This window comes from Diadema antillarum, unplaced genomic scaffold, assembly GCF_040938485.1.
Source record: "Diadema antillarum isolate AM-2024a unplaced genomic scaffold, OU_Dant_1.0 scf00000018, whole genome shotgun sequence".
NCBI classification, from domain to species: Eukaryota; Metazoa; Echinodermata; class Echinoidea; order Diadematoida; family Diadematidae; genus Diadema; species Diadema antillarum.
The window spans coordinates 2455069-2478567 of NW_027270907.1; the positions used below are offsets into that span (position 1 = coordinate 2455069).

General features: G+C 37.4%; 1 protein-coding gene across 1 annotated transcript in view; it reads left to right on the plus strand.

The window, feature by feature from the left end:
- Window positions 1–23499, plus strand: part of LOC139728056 (uncharacterized) — a 92625-nt gene that overhangs the window by 47636 nt on the left and 21490 nt on the right. The window contains exons 31-43 of the mRNA XM_071639021.1: window positions 130–291; window positions 872–1027; window positions 1873–2055; window positions 2593–2755; window positions 3488–3678; window positions 4499–4719; window positions 6112–6317; window positions 9170–9309; window positions 11336–11528; window positions 12685–12785; window positions 21379–21640; window positions 22492–22565; window positions 23022–23151. Coding sequence (XP_071495122.1) covers window positions 130–291; window positions 872–1027; window positions 1873–2055; window positions 2593–2755; window positions 3488–3678; window positions 4499–4719; window positions 6112–6317; window positions 9170–9309; window positions 11336–11528; window positions 12685–12785; window positions 21379–21640; window positions 22492–22565; window positions 23022–23151 — 2182 coding nt within the window. The remainder of the gene's footprint in view (window positions 1–129; window positions 292–871; window positions 1028–1872; window positions 2056–2592; window positions 2756–3487; window positions 3679–4498; window positions 4720–6111; window positions 6318–9169; window positions 9310–11335; window positions 11529–12684; window positions 12786–21378; window positions 21641–22491; window positions 22566–23021; window positions 23152–23499) is intronic.

Genomic DNA, 23499 nt, shown 5'->3' on the forward strand with positions numbered 1-23499 from the left:
AAACTGTGTGCCTTTTCAACACGCAAGTACCACGGTTAGTGCTGGTAGTGTCTTGTTGCCAACATATTCATGTTTGCATCCTTTCTATAGTTTGTAATGATAGAGTATTTGATCCATTCTATATGGCAGCTTGTCCAAGAGGAGAGTCAGGGTGAGCTACGTAAGAACGCCAACCTGATGTCAGAGCAGAAACGTCAGCAGCGACTGGGAGAGCTGAAGGAGCAGCGAAGGCAGTGGAGGGAGAGTGGCCCCACTAAGGAGACTGAGCAGGAACAAACTGAGATATTAAAGGTCAGATTCATTGCTCTTCTCCCACTGAAAAGACACAGTTGTGAATGCAGCCTTGCTGTCGCTAAATTGGATACTCTACCCAGTGTGTTCTCTATACTATTTCAATCATATAGATGAAGATATGGCCGTCACCATGATTCTTTTTCTTTTCATAGAGACATTGAATACACACACACACAGTACACACACACACACACACACACACACACAAAATATCTGTAAAAATAAAAAGAGCTAAGAATTTGGACAATAAGTATGCTTGTGGTTTCCTACACACTATCAACAGATTTCACAGTTTGGGTTATTTTGTGTACAAGACATGTGAGCAATGATATGCAAGTGACAGTGCATTGCCATACTGACTCTGTTTTAATTTACTGTGAGATGCCGTGATATCAGATTACAATTAGTCAAGCTGTCATAATTTCAAATCATTGGTGCAAAAACAAATTGCATCAAGTAGATCATGTGACAATCAATAAAAATGAGATGTAAAGTCCTCTCCTAATTGCTACTCTATCTGTCATTAACCACAATCTGTCATGGATATCACCACATTGCCATTGCCATCAATCAACAGAAAGGAGTGGCTATCCAGCTTGAATGTCGTCTCCTTGACAAGACAGAGAAAGGTGAGGAGGCTTCAGATGAAGACATAGAGGTCAACCTCTTGGCTGACCTTCAGGAGAAGCAGGACAAGGAAGCAGGTATCCTGATGGAGGATCTAGACAACAAGGTACGTATGTGGCTCAGCTAGAGGTTTCAAGGACTGAGACATCTTTGTCAGCAAGTTAGCTTCTTCTTTTTTTCACAGATCTTAGTTTAGATCAGTTTGGTCTATGTAAAAACTGTAGATGAAATCAGTGGTGGAAAAATAAATGCATGTATTTGGATCCAAAACAACATAGTGAGTAAATCATGCTATATAACACTCATCCAAGCATAGAGTATGAGTATTACATGGACTGTTGTGATCAAATCATTTGGATAATTGTTCACCTTTAGATTGTGCACATCATTTTGACATTACACATGAGGTCTTCAAAATGTTCACTATTATGGATTTTGTGAAATGCACCTGTGTGCTATGTGGTAATGCCTGACTCAACAGAATGTTCACAGTATAATGTCATGCTTCTCAACCTTTTTGGCTTGGCTCCTACAAAAAATTTTTAGGCCCACTTAGATCAAGTATGAATCTTTTTTTATCTTATTTTTGGCTGACACCGCAGTCCACCTGAGAAAGCTTCAAGACCCACTCTGTTGAGAAGCAGAGATTAATGAATAACTGAAATTCTTGCACAAGAACCTGCCTAATAAGGATGACTCAAAGAGACCAAAGAAATGCTGGAGTGGTTGTAAGAACAATTTACTGTATGAAACCAGTAAAAAACAAGTTTTAGTATTTAAGTGTTTATCAAGTGTTCTACTTGAAAGTCACCTGAAGGATTGATTCTTCCTTTAGACAATCTTGACATGCAAGCAGTCATACCATTAATGTTATGGATTAAACACTGACATGTACAACTGCTGCCTGCAATGAAATAGTGTGTCTGTGATATTTCTGTTTCTTCTATGTAGACCTTGATGACATTGAAGCAGCTGAAGCAAGTGCAGTTTATCGCTAGGGCCAACAAGTGGAATGACAATGTAGCTGCCACAGTGCTTGTGACCAAAGAGGAGACAGAGGCAGTCACTGAGGAGCAGCTTGTCAAGGCATTGGAGAGTAAATATGATGCCATGAGGGACAAGCTACTAGCTGAGGTATGTGAGGTAGCTGAGGTACTACCTACATGTATGTTTAGAAGTGTCTGTATTCCTGAGGTGTTCCTTCAGAGAGGCTCATGTGCTATATACAGGACAAGTGCAATCATTTACTAGATTTGGCTGCAAAATTCTGCATCTGTTCATCCTCCCCCCCCCCCCCCCCACCCCCACCCCCTCCATTGCGTTTTAGTTGATATCGGGATTTGTAATTTGTGCACATTATGGAAGAAAAAAAAACTGTTTTGTCATGAGTTGTACCAAAAAAGAAAAGGATTTTTACATTACTACAGTCATTTATGCATCATATTTCGAATGTTGAATCACACCCAAATAGCACAAGAGTTCTGTTTTGTTGCGTTTTGCTGCATAATGATCAGCAACCTGAAAGCAGCAGTATTTATATTTTTTTCGTTTCATCATTAGTTTTGTCCAGGTACAGAAGGGAAAAATTTCATGCACACAATTTAAAAATTGCACATGGGGAAGTTTGTTGCCAAACATGAAAAATGAATGGATGTGTTGTTCTTTGATTAGGCCTTGATCAAGCAGACTGGAGAGGCAGAGTGGGCCCAGCTGTCTGAGCGTGAGCGCCAGGCCCGCCTCATGAAGCTCAAGCTCCAGGAACGCAAACTGAGGCAGGAGAACAAGTTTGATGAGGCCAGTGCCCTGCTCAGCCAGGGCATCAAGGACCAGACAGGTCAGTCATACAATCTTTCCATGAGTTAGCCATTTTACCCACAGCATGGGACAGCGAATAACAGCAGCAGTGCATAGTGCATGTCATTGTGTCACTCTACAGTATATCATCTGCATCATATAATGTACCAATGAGTTATCATAACAGAGGTTATTAACATGTGCAAGTCCTTCATTTTTATATTTTGTTTTTGTTTTGAGTGGCAGAGGAAGGAACATCACAAAACCTTGTACCTATGAGGTCTTTAATTCTAATGAGGGATTTTCGCATTGCTGTATGTCTAATTTCCCTACAATGTTGGGGAATTTTACCAGCTCACCACATCATTTAAAGCCTAAACAATTAGATGTGTACTGATATTCGTACCAACAGTGCCAGCATCAGTTGCCAAAGTATATCTTGATAGTTAATTCTGTAACTGATGCCTTTGAGATATGTGTTCTGTATTTCTGTCTGTTGGGCTGATGTGAAGGGAAAGTCCCAAGCCATGATTTGCCAATAAAATTGCCATCAATAGGTATGTTTATCAACCTTTTTCAAGAAGAAGAAAATAAGTGAAATTTATGCATGGGGACATTTTATATTATTGATGAAAGTCTTCCCTATTAAAGCAATCATCCTAATTCACTGTTGTGGCATCTTGCATTTCTCACAAGTGTGTTATTGTGTCAACCCTCCAGTGATGTGATTGTGACTTGATTTTCTCTCCCACACTCCCTACATGGCCTAAAGAGCTGGCTCGTCTACTTGGTGTAACAAAGACAGAGCAGGCAGAGAGGTTAAAGCTTCGTCTGGAGAGGAGGAAGAAGCTGAAAGAGGAGCGGGAGGCAGAAGGTCTGGCAGTGGATGAGGAAGTGTTGGATGACATCCTGGATCACGAGGAGGCCCGAAGAGATGTCCTGGAGGAACGCAAGAAAAGACATGTTAGTCTGCTTTAGACATTGCATTTAACAAGAATTCATCAAAGCATAAAAGAAATGACAAAAAACTACAACAACAATGCATCAGTTAGCCATCTCAATGTTGCATCGTTGTGGTGTTGGAAACAAGCCATCTTGGTCAAATGATGAAGATGTCGTTTTGTTTGTATACAGGGGCCGCAAAATATGAGTTTTTCCAAAGGTACATTGGACAGTAGATTCCTATATAAGAATGTTCCAACAGATGATGTCTTAAGAAGAAAGTCATGAAGAAAAATTGTTCTCTTTCATTTTATATTATATTATTTCAGCATTCATTCCATTTCATAATGGAATTATTGTTCTTGATGTTCATATAAGTGTGTTAATTTTTGTGATTTTTTGTATGGTATTTTAGCAAATATTTGTATGTGCTCTCGTCATGATAGCCCATCATTGAGGAAGATGTCCATTTGAGTTGCACAAATGTTTAACCAACACTGCAGGGCTAAGGTCTAACAGCAAAGGAACTACCTATGCTCTATGCTTTCAGGGTCAAATTGTAAATAAAGAATCAATTGAAATATATGCTAAATTGTCCACAAACAATTCTGAATACATTTGAGCTTCTCATTTTTAGATGAAAAAATCTCCCTGTTACAAGAATTTAAGGATTGATTTGCAGCTATTCCAATCTCTGTATAATGTAATCATTTTGTTTCTACATGTACTTTCAAATGACAATTACAATTTCAAAGTGTGTATATTAATTGGCTTGTTGGTATTTGTTTAATTGCTATCAAATGTCTGTCATGATTTTTGTCTCTGTCTATTCCCATTATAGAACATCCTTGAAGATTTGAACAACCACTTTGAGGATGAGAAGAATGCCCTCCTAGCTGGTCTCAAGGATCACAATGAGTCCATGATGGCTGAGAAGGAGCGACAGCTGGCCTTGGCCAAACTACGTCGAGATCAACGCAAGCTGCAAGATGAGGAGAAGTTTGAGGCCGCTGCTGCCCTCTTTGGCTTGGCTCAGCAGCATGAAAAGGCCCGAGAGGCTAAGTAAGACAGCTTGCCAAGTCAGTGTGACATAGGTTATTTTACAGACAGTTGCACAGAAAGGTATCTTTTCGTTGTCAGATGGCATCTAATAATATCTGAATTAATTTGCATTTACGTTTCATATACTGTCCCAAAACCTCTAGTCAGAGAAACAAAACCTTAGCACAGTTGTAATTTGCTTGAAAGCATTGTGCAGTTTGGGGGAATGCTGGAACAGTATGTTTTATTTTACTTCATGCCTTACATGAACATGCTTGTGAAGTATTTAAAACATTTAAATCAGAGTTAGTAGCCTGTTGTTGCAAACTCTCCCAACATTTCACATACTGTCAATGTGAGGATAGCAGTTGGCATCTTGGTGACACATGTCATATTTGACATCCATCCATCATTACGTTGACCAGTGAATGTACTATTATCACTGTATTCCTATGATGTTTCAGACTACCTGAAGAGAAAAACGTTTCTCATGAAATGATGCATATGGAGGGGGAATCTCATTCAACAATGCTATTGATTGTGTTAATCTCAAAATTCATTTGTAGATATCTGCTTCTGTCAACAAACTTAGTTAATACACTTTTACTTTTGAAAGCAATTCAAGTATCAGAGAGCATTTTCTCGAGATGAACTTGAGGTTGAAGTGTGTAAGATAGAAAGGGATGCCAGTGGACAAGGTGGAACTACAAGATTACTCTGAGACAATTTCACCATCACCACTACTATCACTATTTCTCAGAATATGAACAAGGCTAGACAGTGGCAGAAAATATTTGATGGATTTTATAGATTTCATTAATAAATTTGTGAAAGTAATTGTTTGTTTGTTGTTGTTGGGTTTTTTTCAAACTGGAGATGTAGCTTACTGGCTCATGGCATTATCTAGAGAAAGTTTAGCCAAATCAATGCACTTTCACATCTGCTGCAATATGTACCCTTTGTGAGTTAGGACATGGGCAGAGTATGCAAAGGGATACTAATCGTCATGTTGTCAAGTATTGCATTGCCTCTGGTTCAGCTAGTGCTGAATGCTGCATAGGGCATCAAATAAATTTCCAGTATGTGAGAGAGTTACAACCCATGCACGTAAAAGATCCCACTTCATTCATTTCCCAAGAGCAAGGGGCTTAACATGGTGAAGTGGTCTGCCCCAGTACTCACAACTGGACCCCATGGAAGACCAGATATTGCAGCTGAATATAGGCTCTAAAGCCATCTTGTCAGATGGAAAAGGAAAACAAGCAAACAATGTTGCATGCTACCTCAATCATCATCAAATAAATTGGCTTTCCAAGATGCGATCCTTTGGAAATAGCTCACTCTGATTTGTCCCAGTGTACTTCTGAGAAGACAGGGATATTAATCTAAAGTTTCTTTGTAACTTGCCCACAGCTATGAGAAGGACAGGGAGAGGCAGAAGCAGCTGGCTAGAGAGAGACTGGCAGCCAAGAGAGCCAAGATGGCCCAACAGCAGGAGGGCCAGGCAGCCACGACTACCACAGCGACATCTGAGATGACCAGGACTGAGATTGAGGAACGGCTCCTACAGGAGGAAAGAGAGAACATGAAGGCTGATGCATCACAGGCCTCCAAGAAAGGTAGCACAGTCATACAGCTCATCCTCTCAGCAACCCCATTGTATCAAGACATCTTTGGAGTCTCTCACTTTCTCTTTTGTCTCAATACATTGTACATTTGTGTCAGCTAGCAAACCCTTTGAACTTGCTCACAAAGGTTGGGTGAGTATTGACACACATATTGCCTCATTTACTGAACATATTGGCAATACTTCATGCTTGATCACCTTTTTCGTTTACTTTCAGACTTTAACAATAGTCTTCTCCTCATTCCATTTGAGCAACATGTGCATGCATCAATACTCACACTTGAAGATTTATGTCATTTGTAACCTTCTGTTTAAGTTTAATTGCTCGTCATATTCTGCCTTTGCAAACTTACATGCAGCACACACTGTTTCTACTAGTCAACTTCATTGTAGTGACTATGTCAAATCTGATCAAGAATTGGAGAGATGTGTCATATACTGTTATATCCACCACAATATTGGCATATTTTTTCTCTTTAACTTTCTAACCTTTGAATTTGCCTCCTCTAATAACTTCATAATGTATCATCATCTATGATGTCTTATTATGCTACAACACTTTCTTGCATATTGAGAAAGAGAGCAGTCTCAATTGTAACCAGATTTCTGTGTCACATAGAAATGTTAAAATCTGACTGATCTCCATCAGTCTGATTAGGTGGAATTTTCAGAACACTGAATATTTCTGTCTGTTGAAGTGAATCAAGAGCATCAATTTGTAGAAATTCACAGCTGCAATCTAAAGTGAACAGGTTCTCAAAAAGCCAGTTTTCTTAATTCATTATAGCTCTACATTTTAAACATTGTATTTGCATGTGTTTTTCATCAGCATGTGCATGTGTGCTTGCACGCACGCGTTGTGTGTGTATGTGTGTGTGTTTTATGTTAGGTATCAAAACATGCTGCTCATTAAATTGTGGCTGCACCTATTCGGTGTTCTGCACACATTGGTGCAATTAAGATCCCAGGAAATAAGAATGAAAGTTCTTCTTGAAGAAATTTATGAATTGTTTTTACCTTGGTGATCCCAGACATTGTTATTTCATGTGGATATATCTTGTTTGAAAAAACCACCAAGACAGGAACACCATTGCTGTGACACTAGGGTACCATTCATTTTTTCCTGATATATCACACATTTGTCTGTGTCTTGTGTCTGGCTTACAGAATGAAATGCATCCACCAAGGGCACTGAAACAGACAATAAAGAATATTATTTTTCAATGTTCATTCTGTTAAAAAACAAAAGCAAAACAAGATTGGCTTGAAGAGAGAGAGAGAGAGAGAGAGAGAAAAAAAAAAAGATGAAACTGTTGACCATCACAGGCAGATACCCATTGTAAGTGTTTTCATTGCATGGTGTGATGTAGTGTCTTGTGTATGTTCTTCATTTGCCTGCCTTGTATCATGCTGCATGCACTTTGTCATCTCTTCATCTGCCATCTTCCTCCATACTCACCCTCATCACCTCTAGCTGAGGAGGATGCTTCTGCAGAGAGTGAAGGTAATTTCTCATATCTACACAGGCTGTTGCCATAACAACGCCCATCACTAGTTTAGTATTATAGTCTAGTGCCACCTTGGATGTGATTACTACAGAATGATGGAAATGATGTGCCTTCATTTTATGAGATGCATGACTTTAGCAGTTAGTGATAATTTGATGTTGATATCAGAAATACTCCACACAGAGCCTATCTGAGCATACACGTGCATAACCTCGTTAAGTGTGTAAACAGGGGGACAAATGTGTATATTCACAGTGTTAGGGTGTGTTTACACCGAGCACGGTAGGGGCAATGGTCCAGGTTTTTGCTATGGTGTGCCAAAAGGAGCCATGTCTGGTTCAATTAAAAAATAATCAGAAATGTAGAACAAAATCACCCAAGATGTTATTCTTATGTCAAAATCAAGAGCAACAAAATAAACAGTAGATTATTAATTTTGTAACAAAATTATTAGCGGGGAAGTGATATTGTAACAGAACCAGACATGGTTCCTTTTGGTGCACCACAGCAAAACGCAGACCGTTGCCTGTACCATGCTTGGTGTAAACAGGCCTTTAGAGGTAATGCCCCACTGTGAGCTGCCATATTTCCACATGTTGTATCTGTAGAGGGTGGTCACTGGCATCAAGGTTTTATTCACTATAAAAGTTTAGCTCAAGTTGTTGCTTACTAGTGTGGCACTAAATGTTGTGATGTGATGTTTCATGAATTCTGGAAATCTGTCATGCATCCTGCAATGCACACATCCTCCAAGCATGTAGAGAGACTTTCACTGCACTAATATGCTATAGGAAGGTGATGATTCATGTTTCTAGCAGACTATGCCAGTATTAGATTATGTCAATGAAGTCAGAATAATGGTCATTGCCTGTAATCCATGATTTCAATTCTTGTATGACTTTCACAGGATATGGTGTCAGCTGTTTTGTTCTGAGAAGTAAGGACTGCATAGGATTGTCTAGAGGGACACTGCACTCTTTAACACTTACAACTACATCAAAGCTGATCTACACAATATGAGTGTTTCTGTTTGTGCAATCATTAGCATGCATGTAGTCACTTCACAGTTTCCCAAATGTTGATTATTTTAACATTTTTTGAACTGTTTACATGTCTGTATGCGATTTTGTGACATTTGATTTCCTCTCTCTCTTCTACTGAATATAAAATTTTTAAACAATTAACCATAGCAAGTCAAATGTCATGATGAGATGAATGTAACTGTGTTTTCATTTATACTTTGAGGAGAAATCGTGCCATACCAAATTGCTGGATTCGTGACCAAGCATCTGTAGCTGTGTTTTGACCTTTGACCTGTTATGATACTATCTTCCAGACCCAGTGTCCCTCATATCATCAGTCATGACTGAGGTGGACAAGAAGCAGAGCCATGAGAGGGATGTGCTGGTGACCATGATGGACAGTGCCATGGCCAACAGCAAGGAGAGAACCAGGCTGGAGGAGATTGCACTCAAGGTATGCCATTTCTTGGGATTACCTCAAAGATCCGATACTCATTTTCTTTGTATCTTGATCCTGCCACAAAATATAACTTTTGCTACTCAGCCAATGTAATCAAAGGCAATGACTGAAATATCACAGTATGTTTTGCTTTGAATCTCACAATATTTATGTCAGATGCCCCGCCCTGCTGTACTGTCCCTAACTTCTTTTTTTTTAGAAAGGGAGTAGCATGCATAATAGTACTGCATTAACATCAGTTTATATTCTGTGTCTTGATTTTGTTTACCATCACATGACAATGTCACCACAAACTGTCTACAAATCTTGTAGGGACCATTAAATGATGACCATCCATTTCCTATGATAATATGACAGCTATTACAGTGTGATACGTGTTGTGGTATATACATTTAAAGGGATGATACAGTATTGGTGGAGATGAGAATTGGGCTTTTTACTTTTTGCGAGATACCAAGAAAACACTTATGATATAGTTCAGAGCATGCCATTTTAAGAGGAACTCAAAGTTTATTTGATGTAAATAGGGTTTGGAATAGCTGAAACATCCAAAAACATAGTAAAACAAAGCAATTGTAATAAAGTGTGGGTCCCACACTTTATTGGAATTGCTCTTTTTGGATATCTCAGCCATTTCAAAACCAATTTTCATCAAATAAATGTTGTATTCCCGATAGAATTACATGCTCTTTCATATTTCATAAGAGGTTTCTCACTATCTCAACAAAATATGTTAGAAACCTGAAATTAGGTCTCAACCAAAACTGTACGATCCCTTTAATGTCCTCTTTTCAGTTCCAGTATTCTCCTGTCAAAGAATCCTACCTACTTTATGCAGTGCTTTACATATCAACAATGTCAGTTTTCCCCACAAAGATCCAAGTGTGGTTCATATTCACATTAATATACCACCAGTTTCCATGATCTAACTCTGACAAAGGCAAGTAACTCAAAGACCATTCATTGGACCAGCAATCTAGCTTTATGTTGGGATACCATGAGATGGATCACTTCGCAGATATTGATTTGTATCCTTGTTTCCTTCAGAGTCATCATGCCTCCACACCAATGGTGACAGAGGCATTATATTCTGACCTTGCTTGTTAGTCTTTGCATAGGTCTGGGTGACTATTTGATTTTGGGGGATGTGAAACTAATTTCAAAGGTTACTTAGACAACTTTGACAAAGTTTACCAATATAGAATCACTCTTTTGGTTTTGGATATGTAATTTCTCTAAAGTTGTTATGTGTGAGCAGTACAATGTATATTCAAGAGATTATGTGATCCAATATTGGGCAGAGATCGTGGTACAGAGGTCATGGTCAAATACAGTATACAAATTCACATTTCATCACTCAATGTGAATAAAATATACAGAATGGAATTATGAACTAAACCAATGTTACAACTTTGTTGATTTGGGACTATTCCTGAATGGTTGTGATACTATTCACATTTACTTTTTCAGTGAGATGAGTTATAAAACAGTAGTCAATATATTTTTTGGTCGCATATATTTTGTTAAAATGTACATTTGCCACCAGTTGTAGGGTTTCCAATCATTGGTTCTTCTCTACAATTACAAGACAGAGGAGTAAGTAGGAGGTGATCTGTACTTGGAGGCTGCCTGGAACTCAACTGCCATGGTGTCTTTGCGTGAAACCCCAGAGGTTTATGTCACATGATTTATGTATACTGAATATTCATACTGGTGCATATATACAAAGAATAACACAAATATTTATGAGGGGTACAAATAATATACATGCAAATCGGTGCAGGAAGGAGAGTTTAATGCAATAGGAAAGGAATGCGAATCATTAGATGAAGTATAAAAAAAAGAAAGAAGAGAAAACATGTTTAGCAGTGGAACATAAAAGGGTTGGAGTAGAGAGTAGAGAGACAGAGTGTACAAGAGTGATATGTAATGTATAAAGGCTGACTGCAGCCCCAGGAAAATGTATGAGCCTGTTCAAATTGTCATCCTACAATATGTAAATTTTCTAATCTGATCATAGGACCTACTGGCCCAGCTTGAAGCCCTGAAGGAGGAACGACGCCAGCTGCGGGAAGATGCAGACCTAGAGTTTGGGGAGGTGGATGTCTCCAAGCTGAGTGAGGAGGAACTAGCCAGTCACCTGACCCATGTAGCAGAGTACCAAGAACAACAACATCGCCTGCTGAAGAGCGCCATCACTCTCAAAGCTGAACGTAATATCTAACCTTGTTACATGGAATTCAAAGCAAGTGTGAATGTAGATTGTGTATGATTTGAAAATGGAGAAAAAGTAGTATCTCTACAGTATAAACCAAAGACACTTAACTGATAAGACAGGAAAGTGTGCGCTAATCCTGTAGAAAACAAATGGACAGCGCGCGGTCCTCATGCGTATTACGCTCATCACCTGAGACCACTCAGTTAACTTCAAGACAGCACGTCTCAGGTGATGTGCGTCTTTGCCTGAGACGCGCTGTCTATGAAGATGTTGTTGTTTATCAAGCGTCTTTGATTGTGAGATCATGTTGTTGCCAAATTTTTACCTCCACAAAATAATCCTTATTACTTTCAAATCTCGTTCATCAAAATAATCCCTTTAATCGAAAAAAAGCTACGACTGTAATTTGTAAATCTTTTTATGATAATAAAGATACCACTACCTTTGGAAATGAATGATATTTCTAGGTGTACTGAGTTTGTACTTAGCTCTCTTTTGTATCGTCATGTAGGGTAGCCATTTTGTGTCCATTTTTATCGCGCGCCTTCCTATCTTGTTATCTCTGCTATCTTTGGTATAAACAAAGAAACACTCACTGACAGAAATATCAGTGTGATCATCATCTGACAGTTCAGAATTACTTGTATTTTAAAGGACTTTCTCATCTGTATTTTCTCATTACTAGGTGTCCACTGTTGTGCACTTAGATAAAAGTAAATGTATCACTTTGTGGATTTGTGCAAGAAGTTTAGCTGTGTCTATAAATGTTGCTCATTTCTAATATCTTTCAAAGAAGCCTGAATGAAATTCAGTGCATAAAGGAAAGCATTAAAATATACCTTTTTTCCAACAAATGTAGAATGTGCAATTGGAATGATATACTCAGGAAAGCAGTTTGAATTTTAGTAAAAAGAATGTGTGGGACTGCAGTTTGTTTGGATTCATTTCCTTGCCTAAACCCCGCGACATCATGAGTCACTGAGAAAGGTACCTGTTTCACACTTTACCACCTCTAAGCATGTGATTGATTTAAGTCATTTGCTTCCAGATAAAGAATTCACAATGGTTCAGGTGTCAGTATCATTCATTTTGATTTGTTATATTCAAAATAGTTTGTAAGTGACAGCAAATAATATATCATTTGTTACCAGTGATGCGTCGTACCCTCATCCAAGAGAACCGGCTGACCATGGAGGAGATAGAGGAAGAGATTTCAGTCTTAATCCTGTCAGAGCTACAGCAGAAGCAGACAGTAGAGACAATGCTGTCCAGGGTGTCCTGGAAACCTTCCCTGTAAGTCAGCAACCCTCCCTCTTCCTTCCACCCACACACTTTCAACATTTATTTCCAGCAGCATAGCAGTATAGTTGCTGTCTGTTTTGCTTTCTACATTTTTTTGCCCTTCTACCACATATCTGCAATTCCTGTGAATTCTATGTGAGGATTTTTACTCAATACCTTAGTTAGTACCTCTTCTCTGTATCAAAGTATTAGAACATCAATCATTCATATTTATTCATGGCTGAGCTGGTAACTGTAGCTTAGTGTATCTTTCCTGTCTTAGAGTAGTCAATCAAGCAATATGTAAAAGGTCAGGGGTTAAAGATAAGAATTATCATGTGAGTAGCCATCAGATATGTGAGTCTTGAATAATTGGCAGGCCAAAATACAGATACAGGAGTAAAAATAGAAAGGGGCAGTGATATTCCCATTGACATTTGTTTTTGTTGTTTTTCCTGATATCTGCCACAGTATAATTCTAACTCATATCTTTGCATTTCAGTATTGCAACTTATGGGAGTGATGATGGTAAAGTCACATGTAATGATCTGGAAACAACAAATATTAGTTTAAAGTGATAAGGAGGAAATTAATGGATAAATCGTTTGCGTAACTGACTGTAGATTCTAGCCAATGTAAGCCCTCCAAGCCTTGATATTCTAGACCAGTTATCTAGCTCAGAGATGACAATTTTTGTAAGCATTTTGTTGGTTTTGATAAAAATGCATGATATTACCCTTCAAATGCAAGCCATATTGCTGAGAAATAATGACCAGAAGAGGAAGGGAGAAGGAAGTTCTGTTGTGAGAAACCAGCATCAGCATTTATATACTCCTGTTTCATGTGCATATGTGACCCGCTACAACAAAAGGATCTGAAAGTTGGGGGAGGACAATTTTCTGAAAATGACATGATATTATTCCCTTGCTCTTCCACTTTAATTTCATATATAACACGGCTCATGAAAGTACTCTGTTGCAGAGATATCGATGATTTTATTCGCGCATATCGAGTGGTTAAGGAAATCAGCGTTTCGAGAAAATCGCCTTCAAAGTTTTCCTTCTGACGCTATCATGATCAAGGGAAGGCAAGACAGTTTTTACCGCTTGACAATAGACGGTATGCTCTTAGCAACCTCCACGATGTTCATTCAAGCTTAGCGCCAGTGGTCTAAGCACGACCAATCAGTAACCAGGATGCCATGCACTGACCAATAAGATCACTCCCTCGTTGCTAGGGGCAGAGTCTAGCTGTGGCGCTAAATCCAAATCTTCGGACACATTTCTGTTCCGTTGAAAGTCGGAAAATCATGGCCCAGAAAAACGCTATTTTCTTTTCTTTCCTTTGACCATTTAGCTTCAAAATTTCGGTAGATGATAGACGACACATTAGACTACAAAATTAAGCAAAAAAACAGAAATCCCATATTTTGACTGATTTTGATGATCTGACTTCAATTCAATTCAATTCAATTCAATTCGTTTATTCATCTCAATCATCATAAAACAAATACATTGTGAGATCAACATAGCAAACAAAAAAAGAAGTATTGATGACGAGAACGGGGACGACAAAAAGCGATTGCTTGAAAAGGCGTAAAGCCCCCAGATTACAATGATAAATAGAATGCATGTACATGTACATGACGAAGTGAACATAATTTTTAAATGAAGTAAAATAATAAACTATTTGAAATAGTACATAAAACACAGAAGATACTATACATTGAAATGGAAAAAAAATAAGTAAGGAGGTCTTATAGCCCAGTGAAGTTCGATGCCTCCTCCTCCCCCCCCCCCCATAAATACAGTCACATACATGATGCATATATATTCCTCTTGGTAATAACATTCATGAGTATATATTATAACTATTGTAAATTCTTCTGGAATTCAAATCAAATAAAATGATTGAACTTGGTTATTTTCTTTATATGTATGAATCAAAAGATTCTTCAATTTAAATTTGAAAGAAGTTATGGTTGAACAAGAAGCGATGTCATTTGAAAGGTTGTTCCAGATATGGGGACAGGTATGCTTAACAGATTGTAATATGGAGTGACTATTGGCTGCAGGATAATTGAATTTAAGACGTGAGCGAGTATTATATTGGTGAACATCTTTATTGTGGCGAAATAAATTAGAAATATTAACTGGTGCCAAATTATTATTAACATAGAACATTAAATTAGCGATTTTGAATCTATAAATATCATATATTGTTAAGGTTTTTAAACGAAAAAATAGAGGCTGAGAAGGGGCAAAATAAGCAGAATTAGAGCATATACGTAGAGCTTTCTTCTGCAATTTGTGTATGGGATCTAAATGAGTAACACACATGGGCAAATGCCCATGTAATGGTGCAATACTGTAAATATGGGAGGACAAGAGAATTATACAACATAAATAGCTACTTTTCAGGGAGCGTAGTACGTAACTTGCATAATATACCAATATTTTTGGAAACTTTGTTAGAAATCAAAAAACGGTGTTCGTTAAATTTTAATTTTTCATCAAGTATGATACCTAGAAATTTAACTGATGTTGATATACATAATTGAACATTATTCATCTTGATTTTCACTTCATCTAAGACATGAGATATTGTGGGTTTACGAAAATACATAACGCTTGTCTTTTCGTAATTAACAATTAATTTATTAGCATCAAACCACTCAGACACTTTATCAAGCTCAGTATTTGTTTTAGAGACAAGTTACTTAAAATCACTGTGAGAGGAAATAATATTGGTATCATCAGCAAATAACACAAAATTATAAGAAGGAGGATACATAACATAAATCATTGATATATAAAAGAAACAGGAGAGGGTCCAGTATGGATCCCTGGGGGACTCCACACTGGACCCTTGAATATGATGAACTTCAGTTATTGTAGAAAATAAATTGGTATCTTTCCTCTAAATAGCTGTGGAACAAGTCCCACACTGTACCCCTAATTCCAAAGTAAGATAATTTGTACAAAAGATTATCATGATTAATCAGATCAAAAGCTTTGGTTAGATCAAGAAAAATTCCGAAAGAGTGATTATTGTTATTGATATTATTCAGCAGTCTATCATGAAGGTCTATTAACGCATGCTCGAATGAATGACGTGCCCTGAAACCATATTGGGAATTATTTAGTAGTTGGTGTTTGTCCAAATGAAATATTAATGTTTTATAAACATTTTTTTCTAAAATTTCGAAATACAAGGCAACAAAGCTATGGGTCTGTAATTAGAAAATAAGTGTTTCTAGAAAATAAGTGTTTGTCTCCCCTTTTAAAAACAGGTATTATTTTAGCAATTTTTAATTTTTTTGGAACCCTTCCACAACATAAAGATAAATTAAATATGTGTACTAAGGGGGAAACAACTGAATAAATTACCTTTTTTAGAAGGGAAGTACTTAGTTCATCGAATCCTGTGCTGTTACTGTTCTTAAAACTTTTTACAATATTAATAATTTCGGATTCATTAGTTGGAGCAAAATACAAAGTTGTTTCACAAGAATGTTTAAGATAAGAAGAAAAGTGAGTCATGGAAGTGTTATTCAATTTTTCAAGAGCAATTGATGCAATATTTGAAAAATATTCATTGAATTCATTTACAATGTGCTGATCATTATATATTTTTTCATTATTCTTTATAAAAAAAGAAGGGAAAGCATCTTTATTTGTCTTACCAATGAGACTATTAATTATTGACCAAACTCTAACTAGATTATTCTTATTCGTCTGAAGTAAATCACCAAAATATTGTTTTCGTGCGGCTCGCAAAGTTACAATTAATTTATTACGGTATTTCTTAAATTTCAATTCGGACGATTTGTCGCGTTTGGAGCAAAATACTTTATAAAGTCTGTTCTTTTTATTAATGCATTTAAGTAGAGATCTGGTGATCCATGGTTTCCGGGGAATATTCTTTTTCTTTTTATTAACGGATATTTCAACTTTACAGATGTTATCAAAAAGATTGCTTAAACTTCGTGAGAAATATGTCATATGTAAATTCAACGTCGTTGGATGAAAAAATAATATTCCAGTCAATTTTTGCTAGTTCCTTATTCAAAGAAGCAATGTTTCTGAGATTGAGAGGTTTTCTATTGGGTACAAACTTTTTTTCACCATGTTCATTCATGAAAATATTATGAGTTAATGAAAATATTGGTAAGTGATCTGTGATATCACTATAGAATATACTTGAGATAATATCTTTTGTGCATACATTTGTCAAAATATTATCAATTAAAGTTGAAGAAGATTTAGTGATTCTTGTAGGCTTATCAATTAAAGGACGAAAACAATTATTATACACAATATTCACAAATTCATTTACATAATCTAAGGACGAACAATTCAATAAATTTAAATTAAAATCCCCCATGACATAAACTTCTTTGTTTTCTTTGGTCAATCTCTCTAGACATTCATTAAACTGTGTGTTGAATTCATTGATATTAGATTTCGGGTCACGATAGATAACGGCTACAATAATGTTTTTTTGACCTGTGACACTAATTTCAATAAAGAGTGAATCACACAAATCTTGGCCTAAGTTGAGATCACATCTAACAGTAGAATTTAATGAATTGGGAATAAGCATAGCAACTCCCCCTTCCCTACTCTTTATTCTGTCGTTATGGAAAAATTTATAATTATCAAGGTGAAACAAAGTAATTGGTGTTCTATCATGAATCCAAGTCTCACTAAAACCGTAAACTGAAAACCTTGTGTTTAATTGACCAATGAAATCATGAATAGCATTGTAATTTTTGAAGAGACTACGTGAGTTGAAATGGAGCAAGCTTAAAGTAGCATTGTCGAAGTTTATATTTTGGTTAAATTCTTTTGGGAGCCAGTATTTGTTTGACTTGTCAAAACTAAGGAAGTTGTCATCAGGATCAAGGTTTTCAGTACGGTCGTCTAAAGAAGAATCTTCATTTAATTTAATATGCAATATGTTGTCTTTAACTCCGGTGGTTTTATCTAACACATTTAGGGTACCTGGAAATAAATTGCCAAATTCAATATTTGTTACATCTGAAAATGGAAATTGAAAATCACACTGTATCATACAAGCAAATTTAAAAAAAAAATACAAAAAAAATACTTTACCAAACTGTATTAATTACTAAGCTAAGGTAATAGCTAACAAGAACAAATGGGCCACAGAATAAGAAAAGGAGCCCTCAAATGTACAGAGGAACTATTAAAAAATAACACAACTTACAGAATAGTAAGACGTTTGCAACTAGAATTTTGACCAAAAAAAGAGTCGAATTTGTGAATGAAAATCCAATTTGAATTCATGGATACAATAAAGACAATAAAACATCAAATTAATGATAATGACGTATGAATTTGAGTAAATATAACGGAATATATCATATCACGTGCTTAATCAGTTTAGAGATTTTAGTTCATCTTTGTTTCGAATGAACCGTTTGATGTCTTTTCCGCTTGTACCAGCCAGCAGCACAGTCACGTGACCATCAGAGGTCCAGGCCTCTTTTACTTTTTCATGACGTTTGGCAGTCCATAGCAGGTCTTGATTAGAGGCCGTCAAAGCTTCATCGATCGCTATGCCGCTGCCTTTCAGCTTTCTCCTTGCACGCAGGACTGCGGACCGCTTGCGGTAGGAGCAAAACTTTACTATTATTGCTCGTGGCTTCTTCTTCTTGGAATTTGCGCCCTCAGCGTTCGACGAGGAGTTCTGCCCCACCCTGCTTGCGACACGGTGGGATCTGTCCAGGTCCTCTTCTGACAGGGGGACACCTAATCGCTCACTTGCGAGGCGACAGACAACATGATCTGTGTTCTCTCCTTTGTTTTTGGGAACGCCATAGACTTTTAAACAGTTCCTACGCGAATATTGTTGGATTTCATTCATTTCAAGTTTGAGGTTGTTGAGAGACACTGCTTGCTTTTCAATGACGCTATCCAGCCGATCAATTTGGTTCGTTTTCTCTCGGAGTTGGACTTCCAAGTCCATCAATGAGCTGGTGTTCTGCTCCAATCGTTCCTTTGACTCGGTAGTGCTTTCCTCCAGTTTCTCAATCCGCTCAAACAACCTGCTTAATTGTTTGTTAATCCCCCTCTCGATTGCTACCTCCACGGCCTTCAAAAATGCGTCACTTTGCAGATAATCCTGGGCAGCTTGATATATTGCGGTGTCTACATTGGTTTTGGCTCTGGTGTTGGGGCCAGCCATTTTGAATGAAATAGAAATTCTGAAGTACGTATCAAAATGGGAATTGAATATGTAATCGAGATGACACAGGCAAAATATCAAGAAGAAAGATGTAAATGATATGACGTCTTGTATGTTCAGGTTTTCCAAGAAAAAGAATGCTAGGTCAGTTCAATATTATTGCATGAGATCACATGAATAATATATTCCAGAAAAGTTCTGACAGAATTAAATCATACTGTTTTGTGTAGGTGCAAAGATAATATTGAGGGACTCGCTGACTATCAGCTGAGTCGGTCTCTCCCCAAACTCGATTTTCTCGGCTAAGCTATCAGCGACTTTAGGATCCTTTTGTTGTAGCGGGTCACATTATACTTTTCATGACTATTTATGAAATGCTCATTTATCATATTTTCTTAAATCACCTTAAAATGATTTCTGTACACTGTCCTATGTTTCCCAAGCTTTCAATGTACAAAGATGCTGTGGATATTCTCAAAAACAGTTTTCACTCTACGTATGCAATTGCAGCATGTCACTGCTTTCATAAATAATGCTATCTATTATCTATATCTATTATCTATGAAGCTTGATGATGTGAAACTTCCTTGCGTGTCACAAAAGATTACTCATCATAGTCCAAGGTGTTCCTCCATTGAACAGAATTCAATTAATGCCATATCTTTTCTCACATGCCTAATTAATGGACAGCTTTCTATCCAATGAAACTACACTCATAATCTTTTCTCCTAATTTGATTCCTGCATTCATTTTTTTTTCCCGTCTGCAACCTCCTTTGCATGTATTTATTCCACCTGTCGCATCTTGCATACATTACGCATTTCATCAGGGAGGAGGAGGAGAAAAAAGTGTCGAGAAAAGAGGCTTCCTGGCTGGATTAGCAGCCGGAGTCAAGCAGTTCTTTTCTTCGTCCCAGGATGTGGCTGAAATGGAAATAAAGGTAGTATGGTCCAGCTTCCTTGTGATGATGACAATCACATGACACTTTATTGGACAGAGCTTGGCTGTCTGATATATTCATCGTCTGTGTGTTCAGACAAGATTAAAGAATACCATTTATGCATGTTTTACATCCGTTTATTCTATATATTCTCTTACCCTTTCATATCCCACACTTAGATCATTGACCATTCATGATTAACACAGAGCCACATAGGACATAGCTGCTAATCCTAATTAAGTACAAGAAACAGTTTTGATTTTAATGTGAAGACTTCTTACCAATCATCTTGCCTTATTTCAAAGAGAACTTAATAAAATGACTATATTGGCTGACAATTCCAAGAGATTAAAGTCAATGACTGTAGCTGCTAAATTGATCAATCTCAGGATACTTCAAAGTTGATGTTTAACACTGGCTGAAGATTTTCATGCTAGTTAGTGAAATTCAGTTGAAAACAAATAAGAACACAGGAGAGAGAGAGAGAGAGAGAGAGAGAATGAGATATCTTACGCGCTTGATTGTCACCAATATACTTCACAAGCCTGTAAATTCTCAATGACTGCACGGGTATGTGGTATCAAAAATGGTCATAGTCTTTTCACCTCCAATTGCATGTGAACTTAGCAATAAGAAATTAGATTATTCTAGATTTTCAGAAAGCTTTAGGCATTTTAAAGTGAATTGTGAAAGATAAAAGTTTTTAATCTATCAGTGACTTTATGTCTTCACAAATTGGATATTGTGATACATTTGTGTCATGTGCAGTCTTGTAAAGCCAATGAGTTTTGTTTAATTCAAGTATGCCATAATGTTTAGATGCCTAAAAAAATAAAAGTTTTTGTGTTAGCTGGTTAAACCACTTTTGGTGAGTTAAGTTTGCCAGAACATGATAAGTGTTGCCATGTGATACAAGTTGTTTAGTAGAGTTGTATCCAGGACTTCAAAGAAAAACAGTTACCAGTTAATACTCCTTCAACACTGCATGTATCACAATTCAGTTGTGATCAATGAAAGATATTCTGCTATATCAATGGAGCTAACATTGTACCATAGTATACATGCCAGAGGAGCACTGGAATGCTCCCAAAGTGTATCATACCATGCAATACCAAGCCAAAAGTTGACCACTTCCCAATGTGCTCCAAAAGTATACCATATTGTATCTCAGAAATTGGCATGAGAAAAATGTCTATAACATGTACTACAAAGAATTAATACTCATTATTTGGGACACGTTTATAACTAATGGGGTATGCTTTCTTTACAGAGTGGTTGAAAGCTACCAATCTGCCATCGTATGTTGAGTAAGGTATTGTTTGGTTTGATTCGGTTCACTTTTGAGTGCTCAAATGTGGCCAAAAATTAAGCTGATCTTGTTCTGTGAATAGTCCCTTGTCCACTGTCCCAGAAATGTGACTTCTCACTGGAGCTCACACCTTGCCTCTTGCAGAGTGATGAGTTCCTGGAACAGATGAAGGTGAACCAGAGACGTGCACGGCGAGAGGGATGGCTGGACAATGTGGCAGTGACCATATTTGATACCACCACTATCACCATGGAGATGACCACAGAGATTGAGGAGATTTCAAGGCGCATCATACAACGGGAGGAGCGCCTGGTAACTCTCCAGAGGGAGTTTGAGGAGAAGAAAGCCCTTGTCAAGAAGAATGGTGAGTTCAGCAACATGAGATATATTCAAAAGAGTTGATCTATCTGTAACAAGGTTGTAAGTATTTGTGGATGTGGGCATACCTTTCATGTGTCATGCACCTGCACAGACACCAGCAGTTGTCGAAAGTCAACGTCCCATTTCACACAAGTCTTCTGTGAACCATGGTGTCCACCAGACTATCATTCAGACGTATGGTGTTAACAGATGGAGTGAAATTCAATTTTACCCAAGTTACCTGAAGATCTTTGGTTGTAACTATTTTGGCGTCCTGCACCCTGGTTTTATCAAAGATGCCCAAGCTTCTTGCATATGATGACCTCACCCTAGTCTGCCCCTTCTGCCGCCAGCCTAAGATGCAATGTTAAACATATCATTTACATGTCCCTCCCTTTGATGACACTTTTAACAAATCAAATAAATTGTCCTTGGTCATCTATAGGTCATCTATTGGTCATGTGTAGAGGGAATCAATGCGAGTGACATAATCAGAAGGCTAAGCTTTGACTTTTTGGATCCTCAAGGGAAACAGTGATAGACAGTGTATTGACTCTCAGACTGTTTCAACTTCCTGAATGGCTTCACTCCAGAATAGTTGATCAGTCATGTTTAAAAAACCATATTCCTTCAATTGAGCAGCTCTCTATCGAGTGGGCTTTCTTTTGAAGCAAACTTATTTTCTGTTTTGACCGTCCATTATCAAAGCTTGGTGATGGACAGCAGTCACATGACAGCATTTTAAATTTCACATGCATGTGACAAGGAGTGTTGGCATGCAATTATAATACTTTGTGAGTAATAGAATAATCCATTATTTTTGTAATCACTATTTTAATTCATCATTTCATTTAGCACAAGGAAGAACTGCTGAAGAACTTGATGAGATGATCGCTAAGTTGGAGCAGGAGTATGCTGACAGGAAGAAGGTAAGATCACATAGCTATTGGATTTCTAGGGCTTTTTTAGTAAAACTGATGTTTGCGATGACTGTGAATTGCAATAATTGCAGTTCATACAGTAACAGCTTGAACACTCAACATCTGCTAATGTTGATATCTGCTGGCACCATTGTAAAGGCAATAATTGCATCGTAAAATGAGTTCAATCTTTGTGATATGCGCCGGTGATCTTGGAGCAGAAAATACTCCCGTCAAAACAACCTTGCTGTTTGAGGTATTTGTTTGTGTTTGTTGTTGTTGTTTTTTTTTTAAATAGTGAGTTGCATGTTGGATTATACATTAGGATTCATTCAGTCAGTGACAGAACATCAGGTTACAATGAGTTGTCAAAAGTTTGATAGTAAAGAAGGGAGACTGAAATTCCCTTTAAGTGAAACCATCTCATGTTAATATTTGTTTCTCAATCTGTTAATTGTGATGCAGGCTTTGGAGGAAGAGTTAGCCAGAGACAAACGGCAGGAGACTGAGATGAAGGAAGTCAATCATGAGCTGGAGGACAAGGAGAAAGAACTGGAGAAACTTGATGAAGAGATGGCAGCAGCCATCAAGAAAGGTGAGTGTGTATTAGGAAAGATAGACAGAGAAAACTTTAGCATTTCAGTTGTGCAAAGAAAGTGAAAACAAAATGATAACAATTTTTGCAATGTATTAACACTTTAGTACAGTTTATAACTGTGTCTTCTCATGTTACTTAATCATAGACTCGCATATCATACCTGCAGCATTCAGTTTAAAGAGAATGTCATGAAACTAGGACTCACAATTCGGAACATCACTTTAAGGTAACATGTAGAAATTGGTCAGTGTTGATTGTACTATGTTTACCAAATCTTTTGTCATAGCGATTCTAATTGTCTCTTTATAGGAGAGTCATGTGTATGACAACTACACAAGTTGCCAA